This window comes from Alosa sapidissima, chromosome 13 (assembly GCF_018492685.1).
Source record: "Alosa sapidissima isolate fAloSap1 chromosome 13, fAloSap1.pri, whole genome shotgun sequence".
Taxonomy (NCBI): Eukaryota; Metazoa; Chordata; class Actinopteri; order Clupeiformes; family Clupeidae; genus Alosa; species Alosa sapidissima.
In genome coordinates, this window is record NC_055969.1 from 10791770 (window position 1) to 10809724 (window position 17955).

The 17955-nt window shown below is 42.5% G+C and overlaps 2 protein-coding genes across 7 annotated transcripts in view; one reads left to right on the top strand and one right to left on the bottom strand.

Moving 5' to 3' along the window:
- Positions 1 to 830, bottom strand: part of ssbp2 (single-stranded DNA binding protein 2) — a 49212-nt gene extending 48382 nt beyond the window's left edge. For 2 of the 4 annotated variants that reach the window (XM_042058631.1, XM_042058630.1), the window contains exon 1: positions 642 to 830. In XM_042058631.1, coding sequence (XP_041914565.1) covers positions 642 to 697 — 56 coding nt within the window. In that variant the 5' untranslated portion in view covers positions 698 to 830. The remainder of the gene's footprint in view (positions 1 to 641) is intronic. The other 2 variants (XM_042058628.1, XM_042058629.1) reach the window with 2 other exon arrangements.
- Positions 831 to 1040: 210 nt separating this feature from the next.
- atg10 (ATG10 autophagy related 10 homolog (S. cerevisiae)) lies at positions 1041 to 16205 on the top strand. Of its 3 annotated transcripts, XM_042058634.1 has the most exons (8): positions 1041 to 1261; positions 1991 to 1997; positions 2666 to 2841; positions 3019 to 3144; positions 9242 to 9380; positions 9581 to 9678; positions 12725 to 12822; positions 13926 to 16205. In XM_042058634.1, the coding sequence occupies exons 3-8, from the start codon at positions 2713 to 2715 to the stop codon at positions 14104 to 14106; spliced, it is 771 nt and encodes a 256-aa protein (XP_041914568.1). In that variant the 5' UTR covers positions 1041 to 1261; positions 1991 to 1997; positions 2666 to 2712; the 3' UTR covers positions 14107 to 16205. The 3 variants fall into 3 exon arrangements, with proteins under 3 accessions (XP_041914568.1, XP_041914566.1, XP_041914567.1); XM_042058632.1 differs by lacking the exon at positions 1041 to 1261 and having other exon boundaries at positions 1305 to 1997; positions 2670 to 2841; XM_042058633.1 differs by lacking the exons at positions 1041 to 1261; positions 1991 to 1997 and adding an exon at positions 2013 to 2267.
- Positions 16206 to 17955: the final 1750 nt, after the last annotated feature.

A 17955-nucleotide genomic window follows, 5' to 3' on the forward strand; every position in this document is an offset into this window, starting at 1 on the left:
TATGTAATTTTAAGAAACCGTCGTAGCCTAAACACAGCCTAATCCCTGTTGTATACTGGCATACCTTTTGACACTGATGCCCATGTATTTTACCTGCAACCTGCCAGATCATGTAAACTGGCTATCATTAGGTTATGTCCCGTTAAGCGCTAACTCAAAACGCACCTATACAGTTCGAATTCATGGAATGAAACTATATATCAACTCACCTCTTCCCAGCATTCGCTACAATTACTCCATCACGCGCTGAAGAAATCCGCTAGATATGTCTGCCTTAACTTGATTGAAACTTTTGACTGAACGCATGCTTTCATGATGAAGACAAAACTGCGTGCATAAGTTTAAAATAATGTAGCCTAGGCTACACATGTCAACCGTTTGCATTCACACAACTAATTTTCAAAATCGACATTACCAAACAAAACCCTTGCATTGCCTATGCCGCAACAGAAACTGTTGAATATCATTATTATCTCCACTGTTCTCACTTTTCCAAAAGCTGACAACTGGCAACAACTTTCTACAATCTAACCAGCTCTTCTGTTTCTCCATTAAGGGTGCCGTGGTTATGCGGCGGAGTTTGGAGTCTGACCGCCCCGCTGTCTTCATTACAGTGATTTCCCCTCATAAATAAAACTTACTTTTCCCTGGCTTGGCTGTCGGACGGCACGTTGTTACTCTTGCCTTTGGCGTACATGCTTACAGAGAGCTCCGATTGTCACGCACCTGTCAACCCATCACAGCCTCCCCGGACACAACCCCGTCACCATGGTGACTGCGGGACCGATAGCTCCCATTGGACAACGGGCACAGAAGAAACGCCCATTCTGTTTGGTAACCCCTCTGACTGACATGCCTGGCCCCGCCTCAACTGAAACGAAAGCCCTCTCTTATCTTTCTTGCTCTGCCTGGCGCGCACACGGACGATGTACGCATTGGCTACAACGACTCCCTCTGCCTCACTCCTCCCCCTCTCGCTCTTGCTCGCGCGCACACACACAAACACGAACACACACACTAGCCATAAAGGGGAATTTGAAACAGTTGGAGAAGGATTTTGAACAACTGGCTGTTCCCTTCGCAAGCAAACCCTCCCTCTGCTATCACAGAAGTGTAATGTGTGGTGAGATGGAAAATACGGAATGGAGTTTCCGGGATTAGCCAGTTTGCCATGCATAGGCTATGTCTAGATGTAGCCTCAAAATCCTGGAGATGTAGCCTATTTCATAGACATATAATAATCCCTGCATACTTAGAATAGGTAGGTTATAGCACATTTAATAGGTTTACAAATCCATAGATTATGAAGGCGTTTAAGCCTTTGAATACTCCTGTTGAACTGTATTAGGCTCAGTGAATACCTTCTTGGCAGGTAGGCCATGGCTGTAGCCTAAATTGCTCATTGTACCCATGGGGCATCCAGCTCCCTGGATTTCTGGGTAAATTGATATATATGGCTAGACTCTTTTTCTTTATCTTTTTAATGGTAGAGTGCCAATGATTGTCTGCCTAGTCATATTCAGGCCAGTTCGTCTGAGAATATCAAATAGATAACCCAGTGGTGCACTTGCAATCGCACTGACAACATCTAGCAGTTTGTCGTTCAGTGTTATTTTAAACCGGACTGTATCAAATGAACCATCAGGCAACCAACTCTAAGGTTATTTGGTTATTTGGAGAGTTACTGTAACAACAAACTTGTTTGATTATTAGTTCATTTGTCATTTCTGAAGTGTTTAAGCAACATGCACTAGCTCCTGTTTAGCCACGTTGTTAGGAACCTTTTAGACTAAACATCGTATTTGGAAAAGATGCAATACGCAGGCTTTGATAAGCCAAGTCAAGTAAGTTACAGTGATGTCTGTCCTCTACCGTTCTACAGCCTCCACTGTTCTTTTCTCTTTTTTTCGAAATGGGCAACTTGAAACCGTCCGTGCTGAATAACATTCGCTGTTCCAACAACCTCCCTCCTCTTGCTGGATCCCGGAAGTGCCTCGGTAAGACACGAGTTCTGCAGACTCGTACTGTGTTCAGCTGAGGAATTATATCCGTAGCGTGTTTTAGAACAGGGATAATATATGATAACAAGACTGGGCATAGGCTGTATGTATGGCATACATTGCTATTCGTGGCATACTTTGCAGGACATCGTTGGTTCTGTGCTGTCACAAGACGCTGTCCAACAGCGGTTACGCGCCGTAGTTCTGCACTTGGGGCCCCTCAGATGCGTCGAACTCAGCTTAGATTACATTAAATACTCATTTTAGGTAGGCCAAAGATGAAAATGCCATGAATTGTCTGCCTGCCTACGTGATCTTTGTGATAACAATCCAGACAACATCACTTCACCTTTCACAGCAGTTCTGTAGCATATAGCCTGATGAAATCATGCTGTACCAATGTAACTGAAAATATATGCTCAGCGTTGAATGAAACCTAGAATAACTGTTAATTGATGTTTAGTTACATAGTCTACTTCAATGCGGTGCCGTCTTTTGACCAGACTTATAAGATAAAAATATATGACATGACATATATATATATGACAGATATGATATTGATAAGGAATCAGCAGTATTGATTGACAGTTTACACTGACTTTTTTTGAATGGTTCTTGCTCTGCAACTTGATGATGTGGGCCTTGAACTATGCACTTGACTAAAGACAGCTACACTCCATGAGGAAGAGATTGCAAGAACTGAGTTTCCTGGATGTCAGATGACACAGACTTACCAGGTTCCAGCTGTTACCTGGATGAGAGGACCTTCCGTCTCAGCTGCGGACTCTTCCTGGAGCATTCCCATTCCCTCAATGATGGATGGGCCTGGAAGGAAGTCAATGTATGTTCTAAACCAGAGCCTCTATTTATACACCCACCTCATTGTCTTAATAGTATTGATAGAAATGTACTGACAATAACGCATTCATATAATTGTCAGGCACCATCCAGATATAAAGTGAACAATTGTGCATGCATGCTAAAGTTACATTTGAGTCCATGTCAATTATTTTTTAAGGGGTCAGAGGCCGAAGGCTACATGAAAAAAACAGTGATGGTTTCCTGTCAAGTCAGTGGTATGCCATACCAGAGCAGCCAAAGCAAACCAGTGGAAGCCAGTGATGCCCTGATGGAAGATGAACAGGTACTGCAGTCTTGTATGCATGTAGGCTATCAAATGCCAAAAACGTTGAAAAGGCTCGGCCTGGTTCAATTTGCGCTAGAAAACTTTGAAAAAAAGGCCCTGATTCAATTTGCGTTAGAAAACTTTGAAAAGGCTCTGGTTCAGTTTTCACTAGAAATTGATGCCATGTCCTGTAGGACTTGATCACTTAAATATGTCTTCATGCATTTGCTTTTTGCACCCTGAAATGATTGAATCAGGTAATAACAGGACCGTGTTCTGTGTTCCTTGTATAGTTGATGTAAGAATGTGGTTTGGTACTTTGTTTGGCAATCCGTAGACTGAATTTGTGTTTGTGTCCCAAAGAGAGCGGGGAAGGCAGAGAGGGAGAGGTGGATAGATTTGTGTTACCCTCACACACTGAATCAATTACCTGAAGGAAACACTTCCTAACTAAATCCTGCCATTTACAATGGAGGTCAGTTAACTTCTGAAAACCTTACTAGAGTGGGCATTTCCTCTCACTTGACCAGGTGGGCATCTCCGTCTACTGGTACACACATCCATGAGATTGCACACACTCGATCTTTTCTTTTAATTTCAGTTTGTTTTTCTGTGCTGTAACATACAAGGGCAAATCTGCATATTGCCTCTTAGCTACAGCACATGAGCAGCAACATTACTGAAATCTTGTTTCGTGAAGCACATTATCATTTTTTATTTATTTTTAAATGGAAGTTGTGCCTAGTGAATGATTATTTTTTTCCTTCTCGCCCATTTCATTAGCGTGGCCTTCCGGCAGATTGCAAATGACTTGACTCCCCTGGATATTTACATTCCACTCACACACGAAACAAAAGAGCCAGCTCCTTTTCCCATTCTATGAAGTAGATTCCATATTTGGCTGTATTAATCACAGTAGAGCAAAACATTATGATGTTTTTCCAGCCTCTACCTGTTAATCTATTGTGCATTTAAAGGGTCCATCCCACACATCACAATGATTCAATTTAAAATTATTATTATTATTATTATTATTATTATTATTATTATCATTGTTGTTGTTATTATTGCTAGATTCTTTTTAGTCAGTTTCACCAACTCATTATTGTGTCTGCCACACAAATTGTTGGGTGGTCGTCAATCTACCATGTGGATGAGCAACCTGAAATGTGTTAAGCATTGAGAAGAATTCTGAAATACTCCCATAAGTTCCACACAACGTTTTCAGTAGTAAGTCAGTGAGTCAGTAATGTTATCCATGCAGTGTGCACCATTAGCACCTCAATGCTTCAGACATAAACTTCAAATAGAGCCAGTGCACCTATTGAGAGGAGGAGAAATGTCAATCAGTCTGAGTGGACTATGTCTGCCCCGATGCTGCTGCTTCCTAAACAAATACTAGCCTTAGAGAAATTGAGCATTTGCATAAAGAGGACCAGAATGCATTAAAGCGGCTGTTTGAAGGAAGATTTGGTTGAGGGAAAGCATAAAATCAAAAATCATAGCAATGAAAGTTCATATCAAAACATAGTCATATCGATTTTTTTCATGTATTCATTTGCACACATTTCTAATTGTATATAATAATTTCACTGGCTAATGAAAATAAGTTGTATATACCTTGGCTCATACACTGTCTCCGTATGGACATTTTTACAAAACAATAGTAGAACTTCAATTAAACTGTGGTTTTACTGTATTTGCTTACAATAGAATTTTAAAAAGGAAAGGAGTTTTAAAAAAGTAGTTCTTGTTTGTTGCTGCTGTTTTTAGAGTTTTAGTGCATCAAAGTTAAACATGCAACAAAATCAAGGTGCTTGCAGATTGCTATCAACATGTCCAGATAGTGCTGGAGAGAGGCATAGGTATAGTTTTGTGCTTTTGAATAGAGAGGGAGCCCAACGCCCTCTGTGATTCTTGGTTTTGACATTTAACTTTCTCTATGAAAGGAGACATCATGTGTCATCTGTGACAGAATATATTTACTGTGGCTAATATTGTCGTGAGGCATTAGTTTTATGAAGCCTTTACAATTAATGTCTACCAGTTGCTACTTACTAGTGTTATCTTAGGTATATACAGTATTTGAATATTTAAAAACTGCAATGTAAAATCCAGTGTAATGTCTAATGAAGCTCTGTTATTCAAATTAACCTGACCTTTTCTTTAAGTTATGCCATAATCAGTATAACATTGTAGTCTTACAGAATTGTTTGTCTTCTTGGTTTCTTAAATCTTTTTTCATAGACTAAGTTGTGAGGGGAATTGTATTCACTGATGGTTGTTTGCTCCTGAAAATATCAACAATGACATTGGAGCTACATTTCAGAGAGGTCTAGCAGGCTGCTGCCTTGAGTGACACAGATGTGTTTTTCACCAAAAATGGCAATTTGGTGTTTATGCCAAGCAAATGGACGCTCAGTGACTAGTCCCTCAAAGTGCTTTATAAACTGTTTGTACAGCTTGTACAACCATTGTATAAAGTTTTTTTCAACAGAGCTTGTAACATTTTTGCTACTTTTCTAAAGCCATTGAGAGTTTAGCAGCTTAAATGTCCATTGCAGGATAGCAAAAGAGAAAGCTGAATATTGCCCCTGAAATAAAAAAAAAACAAAAAAACAATATGGTTCTCAACAATATTTTTTAGTGTTGACATGTGTATTGAACAAGTTTAACTGAGGACACCATGCTATCAGAAAGAAGCGTCCAGTGTCCATGAAGTTGATCGCCCTTGTCCTAAAGCATGTTCCTTATGGAAAATACACTCCTCTGATTGATTTAGGAGTCAGATAATAATTGCTAGTTTCATCAGAAAAATTGGTCTATTTATCTTGAAACCTTTGGCCAAGTTCTTCAGTGCATCTGGCACAGTGTTGAAGAAGACATCACATCTGTTGAGCTAAGCCTTCCAGACTCGCTGTGAAAACGGATGTGCTTCAACTCTTGAATAATAAGTGTGAGTCAAGGTCAAACACTTTTCAGTGGCAGGTTGTGCTTTTCTTCCCTGAGTACCTGTTTTATATAATTGAATTTAATATGATCAGCACACCACTTAACATTCTCTTTAAAGTACACAGTACATTGTTTGACCTTCAAAAGGACTCCAAACTTGAAGGCAGCAGCAGGCAAGAAAGTTCTCCTAGCCATTGTCCAGGAAAGAGAAAGAGAGAGAGAGAGGGGGGGAAAAAAACAATTTTCCAAAAGATCTGTGGGGAAGATTAGGAAAGCCAAATGCCTTTTTTGTGGCTTCCTGTTTTGGTGGAGGAATTCTTTGAGGCAGCGCATAAATGTCTCACTCAACAAAAATCCATCAGGGTTAACCCTTTCAGCGCTTCGTCCCTGAATCTGTACTATTCGTCTTGAATGTTTGCCTTTGTCTTTGGGCACCTGTAGGAGGACAGGTCATCACCTGCAAATCAGTATATCCAGACAGAGAAGCCACTCTATGTAAACTCTCTATGTGCAGTTGCTGTATATTGAGAAGCTCATTTTCACTATGAACCAAGACATTACAATCATTCCTGAACATGTCTGCCTGAAAACACCCATTATACCTACTCCAAAAGAAGCATGAAAAAAACTGTGATGTTTTTAAGCCATTCAATGCAGAGGCTACAAACAGAATTACTGAGGTAATTAAACCTGTAATTAAGGCTTGTATTTAAATTAATGAAAAACTCCCATCCTTCTTTTTCCTTTTAAATTACACACTTTTGTTGAGTAGAGTGCAGGAAACGTCTGATGAGATGTTTCCCCACAGCCGATTGTGATCCTCTTGTCTTTGTGGTGAATGAAGAGCTATTTCATGTAAATGTTGGGCTTTTTGAGATCAGCTTAAATGTATTAAGGGAGCCCATGTTAAGCAGATTTTGATCTGAGTATGGGACTTTTGGATTGTCAAGTGGTTTACTGGAAACAGTTTCAGTTTCAGTGATATGTACTATCAATTTTTTTACGTGAAATAAAAAATGGCTAGTTTGTTTGTTTTGCTCAGTTACATTACCATAGCTGTATTGAGACAAGTGGCATGTCCAATGAGGGCTTTGTGCAAGAAAGCCTAGGCAGCTAATGTATGAGAGGCTATGAGTAGCCTTTAATTGAACTTGACCTCTGGTGCCATGGCCACCATGTTGAACACAGAGTTAGCAACATAGTCAGGTCAGAGCAGCCTGATTAGAATTTCTGCCTCACATTTGAATGCCAAATTCCCAGAGTGCTGAGGATAACGAGTGGACGAGTCAGTTATGCAAAGGATCAGTGTGCAGGTGGACCTCTCGTGAATGCCGTCGCGTCATGTGAAACGGCATTTGTGAAAAGGGTTGTTTGTGCAGACTGTCATTTCTGTCCTTGGACACAATCAAAGGTGGTGATTTCTGATCGTCTTTACCATGTTTCCATCAGTCGGTCTTCTTTCATATGTTTCTGTAATAAAAGTGTAGTCATGTACTGCCTGCTTTGGTCCCCTATGGAACATCCTGTTGGGAGGTCTGAGAAGTTGAGACGAGGTCTGGAAGCCAGAGCCCATGTAAAAGGGGTGGGGATGGTGTGTGTGTGGGGGTGTGTGTGGGTGTATGCGGGTGTGTGTGTGTGTTTGTGTGTGTGTGTGTGTGTGTGTGTGTGTGTGTTTTTGTGTGAGGGGGGGGGGGGGGTGAGGGAGCAGCACTAGTATGTCATTGTTTTTATAGCTTACGTGCCTGTGTCCCATTCTTCCTGTCTTGACAGACGTCGGATGTGAAACACTAGTAGTTTGTTTCTGGGCTTTGCCCGTGTAAAGGAAAGAGGAGATGTTATCTGTGTGTGGGAGGAGTACTGAGACAGCACAGAGATACATGGAGAGACTAGGAGCCCTGACTCCTCCGTAAGCAGGACGGCAGCTACACACCAGCGTGTGTGCACATTTGAAGTGTTGCTAGCACACTGTCTTTAAATCAGAACATGTGTCTGTGGAAACAAATATATTGCTTCCTTTAAGAGCACTCAGTTTTCCTAGCTGTGGTTTGACATGTGAAAAAGCACATGGCAACCCATGCATATGAGCCCAGTGTTAAGCCGTCACAAGAGTTTGTTGACTTGTGCCTCCCGCCCTCTGTGAAATAGCCATATCCACTTAAAACTTTTGTGTTTTCTCCTAAAACAGGGATTCCCAAACTGTGGTACGGTACACGAGTTTCCACTAGGGGGTACGCAAGATGAAAAGGGCAATGTCGGAAAGGTGTTGAATTTTTTAAATCTTAAGCCTATATCTATAGCCTTTAATTATGTGTCGGATGGTGGTGGTACATGGGGGGGGGGGGGGGGGGGGGGGGACTGCTGTCCTAAAACATTGTTTTCATTGTTTCTGTGCATGTGGACAGACCTTTAGTCTGCCATCTTGTCTGTTGAAGAGGACTTACAAATAAGAGGAAAATAAAACCCAAACAGTCAGTAAGTGGAGGTACAGAATATATGTTGTGCTTCCTGTGCTGTGGTCCTCAGGTGTTCATCTGGCTCCAGTACAGAATACAGGTCCTGTGGCTGTCCTGTCAGAAAATGAATGAGTGATGGAGGCAATAAACAGAGAAGTTTGGGACTTAACAGAAGCTGACATGAAGCGATGTGAATTTGAGTTGCTCTCACTGATTTCATTTTTAAAGATGCCTATAGCCCGAAGGTGGATGTTGAGCTTGAAGTTTTGTATTCTGTCTGCCTCTTCTCCTCGTCTCAGTGAGAAGGAATGAGCTTTGGCTGTAAGGCTTACTGGAGGTACTCCCACCAATTCATATCAAGTGATCGGTCTCAAAGCGACTGAATGATTGATGTCTTAACATAAAACAGAGTGTCACGCCAGCATCAGATTTTCTTTTATGCCAGAATCAACCTATGGGAAATAATTATTTCTGATGCAAACTCTTGACAAGACCTTTTTTCATGAGTTGTTTCATGATTTGTAAAAAGTACTGACTCTCCAAAAAAAAAAAGTGTGTGTGTGTCTGTGTGTGTGTTTCTTTCTCTCTCTCTCTCTCTTTCTCTCTCTCTCTCTCTCTCTCTCTCTGTCTGTGTGTGTGTGTGTGTAAACTTCTAAAGTCACAAAGTTGTGCAACACAAGTCAAGTCCAACTGTGTGTATCCCCCTGCAGTTGTGTTGTGATCAGGAGGAGGCCGGAGGCGAGCAGACAGCAGTGGCTGAGGGCCAGCCTGTGGTGCGGTACGAGTACCACGTGCTCTACTCCTGCAGCTACCAGATCCCCGTCCTCTACTTCAGGGCGTCCACGCTAGGTACAGTACGTGACCATGGGCCTCGTCTCAAAATCTGGCCAGCCTCAAGGCCAAATTAGTCACTGCTGAGCCGCCATGCCAAATTATTTGTGGTCAGACAATGCATCAGAATGACCATGAAAGGGTGTAAGCAAGCATCAGTTCAGTTTACACAAAGGATTTTACAGACTATGGAAGACCATTCACTTTTTTTATTACAGAGGGACGGTCACTGTCATTAGACGAGGTGTGGAATAATGTCCACCCCAACTACCAACAGAGGCTACGGCAAGGTCCATGGGACACCATCACCCAACAGGTTTGTAGGTTTCCTCTTATTGTTTATTTAAAATATTTCTTGTTGGTGCTAACCATGTTTTGGTGTTTTACTGCCATCTGGTATCAGTGTTAGATTTACAGAGTGGTCTTTTTCATTCAAAGATGGAGAACATTCACAGTGACGTTGAGTATACATTGAGTCACTCATATATACAGCTGGTAGTGCTGAGGTCTGTTTCCTGGTTCTCTGTAGATATTGCTGTGGAGACCATGAATGTTCACATAGAATGAGTCTCTTGTTTCCAGTAGGTTCTTCTTAAAGCCTTATTCTGGTATCAGTGGAGAATATCTTCCCTGAAAGATCTGAATTGTGGCTGATCGAAAATTGTAATTGCTGAGAGCAGTTATTTTTGTCGAGCAGTATCTAATCATCCCAATTGGAAAAGTTATAGTTCCACACACAATCCTCCTTAAGAGCACTGATGTAGTCCTTGATGCCACAGACAGTTCTAAATGCAGTCCATGATGACATGAACACTGATTGCACAAAGTCTGAATGACAATTGAAAGTTGATAATGATCGGAAATTATGATCGGAGCCTGTCTACTGCAGTCTCTTGGCCCACTGTGTAGAAATGGTAGGTTTAGTCTAATGTGGTGCCGGCGGGTTGATTAAATATGAATGGAAATTAGGAGAGGAGTGACGTCAGCGGCGAGCTTTATTAGAGGTGGGAGTGGAGAGGGGCGGTCGGGCCGAGACAAAGCAGCGGAGAGCCGGGCGATGGCAAGGGGGAAATGTCAGGAGAATGGAAGCTGCTGTGACTGCGTGGCAGAAAAAACAGTGGTATGGTGTGGGGTCACAGGGGTGAGCAGGGTGGGGGGGTGGAGGACTGTGCCATCTGACGCAGGTAAACATGGGTGACTCACACCAGGGGTTTACGAAGTGTGACGCCAACACTCTCTCTCTATCTCTCCCTCTCTCTCCCTCTTTTTCTCTCTGTTTCTCTTTCTCTCCCTCTCTCTCTGTCGCTCCCACCCCTCCTCCTCTCTATCTTTGCACTCATCCCCATCCCCCCTCCAGTCGTTCTCAGTTTTCTTAAATTCAAATTGGTTTCTCACCGTAACAAATGGGATCTTGCCATTGCCAAAGTAGTTCAGAGGGAGACGGTGTGTTCTTACTTGATTTGTTACAGCCTATTTCCGAAAAAATACACAGAGACACTAATGTTACAATGTACCATCTACATAAAATTATCTTTTATAGGATGGAAAATAAATATGTGCTCTAAATTAGGATGACGCTTGAAATCATTATCTTTTTGCCCATCAGCCATAACAGCTTGCTAGGACCTGTAGGGGAAAATATTAGATGTCCTTTTTCATATTTCATGTCTTATTCAGTAGTTGATAGCTGTCTATCTGGAGGCAGGCATACAGCCACATTTTTATTTGAAGAGTGCAAGCTGTTTTCATGCATTTCAAGCCTTTCACTGTTTCCTTGGTTCCCGGTGAAGGCAAAAACAACCGTCTCCACAATCGGAGCAGTGGGATATTGACGACGACAACTCTACTCTTCAGATTAATAGAATTCCACCCTGTCCTTTTGTGAATTAGGTGGTGTTGTGCCGCCGGCAATGCTATTCATTTATGCTCACAAAGGTCAAATCCTCCGCGCCAAATAAATAAAGAAATCAACGTGAACAGAGAGCGATAAGTGGGAATGAATCATCGTGACCCGCTCATGATTGAGACGGGAAACCGAGTGGGTTTCTGAAAGGCTGCAATCCGTCGCCATGGAACAGTTTGCTTCTCTCCTCCCCTCCCTGAAGGATTACTGAAGTCATCTCTGTTGCCTAAGCTGTGGTCCAGGAAGTCTTGGGGCAGGGCCACAACTAGGGAGTGAGTACGGAGTGACAAGGGAGAGAAAGGGAGAGGAGTCTTTCAAGAGGTCTTTACATTACCTCTCAGAAGCTGCGAGGCACTACAGGCAAAGGGGTGTGCCATTCTATAATTACCAACTGCTAAAACTGTTTGCAGATATGTCATGAAAGGAATGGAGGAGGGCCATCTTGAAAGCTGGTGCACTCCAAACAGTTTGTGCTTTGCTAATGCGAATGCTCATAGGAGAATTAGTCCCATGTCTGAGATTGTGTCACAGCAGGTGACCGTATCACATTATTCATTCAAGACATCCTAGTGTGATGTACACTGACACTGTGCAGGGTGATGTTAATGTTCTCACAGTGAATGTTTTAAGTGATTGTGTGTATTTAAATGCCGTCTGTAACCAAAAGTGACTTGTGCTAGTCATGGATTTTTCTTTTTCCAGGCTGTGTAAGCCAAAGCTCAGACAGGTAGAAAATCACAACACAGCCATTGTTCATTTCAGTGCAGTCTCCCCATTCCCTTTCAACCGCCACGATCCACGTTCACGTCAGGTCAGGGCATAGCGTAGGTGCTGTATGTATGTTGCTCTGTGTAGAAGGAGAAGTGCTTTGTGGAGGTTAAGTGCTGTCGTAGTGCTTAGGCACAGACGCTGCGGTTCGCTCCCTCATTGTGCTTTACTGCCCCCCAGTGCATGATGGGATACCAGCTGAAAACAGCGCAGCGTCGCCCCAAGCAATTCAATATGGACACAATTAGCCTCCAGTTGTATATATTTGGGTAGACTAAAAAAATGACACTTTTAGAAGTCTGTCCTTTGATATACATTTTTTTTTGGTAGGGGTGGGGGGTAGCTTTGAATTTTATTCATCTGAGCAATTAGGGTTTGGTTTAGTCTAAGTGTTTGGGAATGGAAGACCATCTGTTTCACACAAATTGCAAAGATTGGATTCTTGTTTTGAAAAAGTAACTTAATCACACGCTTCCTAGTCACACAGAAGAAAGCTCATGTCTCATGGCTAACCAGAGTTCGCCTGGTCCTCTCCATCTCCCTTGCTATCCCTCTCTTCTGTCCCTTCCACCCACCATCTCTCGGCTCTCTCAGTCTATATGTTTCTTCCCATTCTCATCTCTTGTGTGTCTGACGGCATGTCAGTTTGTCAGTACGTGTCTGCAGTAACTGCCTGTCTTTGTCACCGCAGGAGCATCCACTGCTTGGTCAGCCGTTCTTCATGCTGCACCCGTGTCGGACGGAGGAGTTCATGAGGCCGGCGCTGGAGACTGCACGCGCCGAACAGAAGTAAGTGTGACGCCATCGCCTCGCTGTACCGACGATTGTCTCCAACTGGCGCCATTCATTCATTTTGGTCGTCTTCACAACAAGTTTTCCAGGGGTGGCCAGATTAGAATGATCAAGCTGACCTCTCTGTAGTGGGTGCCAATGTTTAGACAGAACTTAGTCAAATCAAGAAACACGAAATGAAGGGAACCACTATTATTCAAAACAGTGCTAGTCAATTGGATTTTTTGACATTGTTCATAGATAAAGGCAATGCCAGTGAGAAATACTTTCCCCCTTTTTTTTCCTTAGGCAAATAGAAGTTTAATAGAAAGTTAATAGAAATATTTATTGGTTTCATGTTTTGTTTCCACTAGGCACACACTGTAAAAAAAAGCTGTTTCTTCAATTTATCATTGTCTCATTAAAAATGTAAAACTAACTGTACTTTGAATGAAATTAATTAATGTTATAGGCTGATGGAACAAATTTGCCAATGTCTTGGCAAACAAATGTGAATTTTGGTGGTCACAAAAATGTAGACTAGAAAGTTTTGGTGTTTTAAAGATTACCATTCTTACAGATATTAAGGTTAAGGTTTTGAGTGGAAATATTTACCCTTTATATCATGAACACTGTGTTTAAAATACTGAATATATACTGAACACTATTTCCCCTTCATTATATGATGGATTAGATTTCTTGTTTCTAAATCAGCCAGAGCCTTGGAGTTTCCCCAGCTTTCATCTGCCAGTGTTGGGTGAAAATGCCAATCCCTTCCTACGAAGGCAGCACAAAGAGCAATCTAAAAATAAGCAGGAACATTTGGTTTTCAGGCAGGGACGCGTCACATTGTGCACCCAGCACAGACAGAAGAGAAGTCAGTGCTTCCTCACGCAGCACATTATAAGTGCACTAAAAATCACTGGGCCTTAAAGATCAATCCAGATAGCAGCGGATTAAAATGCTGCTTCATAATTTTTTTTTTTTAGAAAAGTGGCAGCGTTCTTTCCTGATGTCTCCTCCAGCTTGTCTTGAACAAGCCCCTCTCCCCCCACCTAACAGGGAGAACAACTTTCACCCTCAGCAGGTGTAAACTTCCTCTTCTTCCTCTTCCTCCACAGGGGAGTGAATTACATTGTGACGTGGTTGAGTGTGGTGGGACCAGTGGTGGGACTGGATGTTCCCCTCAGCTACGCACTGGCAGTGGGCACGCCTGCACCGAAGGCAGTGGCAACAGTAGCAACACCAGCATCAACACCGGTGTCAGCAGCAGCATCAACATCAACATCTGTCCCGGACTGAAGCGAGCCCCCGGTCTCTCCCACGCCATCTGTGACAGCCCAGGCCCCGCCACCACGTGGGGCTCACACGAATGGAGCCTCTCAAAACAAGCTGCCTGCTTGCATCCCTGAAGAAGATGTCGACTCTGCGCTACCCCCTGCTGTGGTGTGTGTGTGTCTGTGAGGCGACCCTGCACGACCATGTCGTCTCAAACAGAAAAGATGACTACTTTAAATGGCTGGAGATAACATCAGCATGTTGATATTTTGCCACAGTGGCTAAGCATGGTGTGCTTTTAATGCTCTTGACATTGACTTACAAAGGCAGATTGCTGTCTGTTCTTCAAAGGGTAATAAACATATTGATTTCTCTCTCTCTCTCTCTCGCACTCTCGCTGCGAGCTGCCTCGGAGTGAGTGTTCCTCCATTACGTGCCTCACTTGACCTCAAATGGGCTCCAAATGACATCACGTTTTCCCAGGAAAAAAGCACAACGTCAGTTTCCTGGTGAAGCCCATTTCACGGCGTCAGGAGTGAACAAGCACTGCGAAGCAGCTCACTGCGGTGGTGGTAGTGACGGTGTCGGCACTGTTCCCCTGTCAGTGTGACTGACTGGTCAGATTAGCCTTCCGACATGCTCCCCTCTCCACATGCAGAGATGAGAGGCCCCTGCCCGGCTGAATGGGAGCAGAGGCACAATGTGTTATTGCACGGCTTGTTTGTTTTTGTTTATCTGTGGGTGGGTTGTTTGGTCTGAGAGAGAGAGAGAGACAGAGAGAGAGAGAGACAGAAGCTGCCATCTTATGTGTAGGTGCCTGTGACTCACTTGTTTTTTTTTTTCCTGCTGGTTATTTTGAGGGAAGGTTAGCTTTTGATGTTGACAATAATGAAGGGATGTTCTTCAGTGTTTATGATTGGAGTATGAATGTGTGGGAAGACCTATAAATAACATTCTTACTGAAGATGAAGATGGAGAAATGGTGAGGCAGAGTAAAACATGTGAGAAGCCACATTCTGTAAGCAGATCCAAATGAAATGGAACATGAATGCCAGAGACATAAACATGCAGTGATGTTGGGGAAAAGGTAGGGACCTACTGTACTTTATAAAAGGTTCTCTTGCTTGAATAATGAGGGTTTTTTGTTTTTTTTCAACTACTGCCACTCGTTGGCCAAAAGCAGTGAAACTTAACAGATACAGTCCTCAACAAAGCCTCGTTCACAATACAGAATTTGATTAAAAAAATCAGCCTACTAGACTAGCCTACTACTAGTCACAAAGACTAGTGGCCTCATGAGCCAAGGCCATTGGACATTTGACAGAGACTCTGAAATCCTTTTCATCATGTTTTTTTTTATATATACGAGTAGATTCATCTGAGTATGACCTCATAACTAAAGCGAGATGGAGATGGACGCCTATCTTGCAGTAGCTCTCGTTCCACCATCAGGAATTGGCTGGAAATACATTCAAATTGCTATCCTAGTATCTGAGCACATTTGCAAACCTATATACAAGGACAGAGTAATCAGCAGGTATAGTGATTTGATCCTCAAAAGAACAGACTGAGTAATGCACATCATTCCATCAGCCCACTCAAATTATATCAGTTTCATTCTGTGTAGGAAAACATTGTCCTCTAAAGGGAAAGCTCGAAAAGCTAATATTAAAGGCAAAATGTTGTGGTTGAATCCTCCCCGCAGTGTTCTATGTAAACTGGTTGAGGATGTGAAAGTGTATTTGTGTTGTGGACTGCTGGTGTGTTTGGTTGGGGGAGGGAGGGAGTGTGCCAACAGGGAAAGTCCTCACTCAGCAGGACTAAATGGGTCAGGCTTCTCTCCTGGGGACAGATCTGTATCGGTAAGGGGGTCAGGCTGTTACCCAGCGCTGCAGTACTTATTGGACAGGCTGCTGTTTGGGTGGATGGGCTTAAATGAGACAGCTTTGCATCCCGGGCAACACCTGTACTACTGTGCAAAGACCGATTTTTGAGAGCAATAGAACAGCAGGAATCAGAGACCATTGTTATTGAATGTGAAATGGAAGAGTTGTAGAATGATAGAATTGAAGAATGATAAAGCCAAGTGCTGTTATACCTTAAATAAACCACCAAATTTGGCACCCTTGAATCTCTTTTATAAACAGATACACTTCTTACTCCAATGCTTGAAAAGATTCGTTATTATTCAAAGTCAAAGGGATTAGTTTTCATTTATGTCAGGGTAAGCCAAATCACCACTGAATGGGGGCTGTGTTGAAAATGACAAAAAGCACTACTGACATCTGTTGGCAGAAGAGCTCCCTTACAATCATGTTTAGTTGTAGCTCATTTTGAGTATCACCACTAGATGGAAACACGTCAATATGGGAGGGATATGTTGATATTGGAACCACCGGCCAAGGACATAAAAATGTTTTAATTGGTTTAAGAATTGCTGTTGATTTTGGAGTGTGAGATTGAACTGTAATTCGAACCAGGTTGTTTGCTGTTTCCCGACGGTGTTTTCTCTGGCCGTTGGAGACAAACAGGAGGTTGTGCATCCCCTGATTACCGGCATCCTTCAAGTCAGGTCAGATTGGGACTCTTGTTTTGCCTAGTCTGTGAGATTAGACAGGACATCGTAATAAACTCCGAAACTCCGTCCAAAGTCCTGTCTCTGTTAGGGTTTTTTTTTGCTGCCAGTGCTCCCATCATATCTCTGAAGATGTAAGCCCGCGGCCTCGTCCGACTCAAGTCATCTGCGTTTGATTTTCCACTGCTCTGTTCTCAGAGCATTACAGCGCTCTCGTGTCCAAGAGCGTCCAGAGAGAATCATCTCCCATATGCATTAACAGGGAGTCTAATTCAGATCAGGAACATTGGCACAAGACCCTAAGACGAACATCTCTCCCCCTAGACTGCTGGATGCGGCAGAAGGGAAGAGAGGGCTTTGTTCAGGTCGAGGCCTGTTTGATTCCAGGTACACGGGCATCAGAGTACAGGTAATGTCAAAAGATCTCTGGCTGACGAAAGATGCCAACAGGAAAAGGGTATTTTATTTATTTTACATAACATAAAACACCACTGCTAGCACGAAAGGCTCAGGTTTCTTATGGTTAAGTAGCACCAAGACCATAGGTGTAAGTGACTATTTCAGCATGTCAGAAATAAGTATGTATTCACACACACCTTTACATATCATTCTGTAAGTGATAGGGGGGCACAGCAACAAGTATGATTAAGGTATGATTATGCATCAATATTTTAATGAATGGAAGTGATCAGTGCAGTAGAACATGAAAATTGCAAATATAAAATGTATAATGTCCGGTGTCTCTTTACTCACAGTGATGGGCAGGGTCCACTGTTGAGTACAATATACATGCTTAGGTCCTGAAAATAACCAGTAGGCCTACATATAATGTAAGGTGCATCTGTCATGCTTCTGTCAAGCTTGTCCAAATGAACTTGTCTGACCTGACAACAGTACCAAAGGGGGCTGAGACTTGGGAATGGTCAGTTAATCATATGAACACTGTAGGCCTAAAATTACAGCAGAATGGATCATTTGTGATGGACATTGTTGGGGTTTCTGACTGTTGTGGATGAAATCATTGAAGTAGGCGATAGTTACTTCTACTATTGACGGGTGATAGGTGAGCAGACTATAGGAGATGTTAGTTTGAATACCTCATAGGAAAAGATCAATAAAATATTGGAAAGAGCTTCTTTGTACAACTTCCTCGTAGACATTCAGGAAAATTGTCAGTACCTGTTCATATGTGGAATGACTTAAAACATGATAAATGTGGTAAGATAGAAGCTTTGTTTTATTTTAAAGTTACCTAGGTATTTCAGGTGAAGAAAAAACTGCAGAAATGGCACATTTGC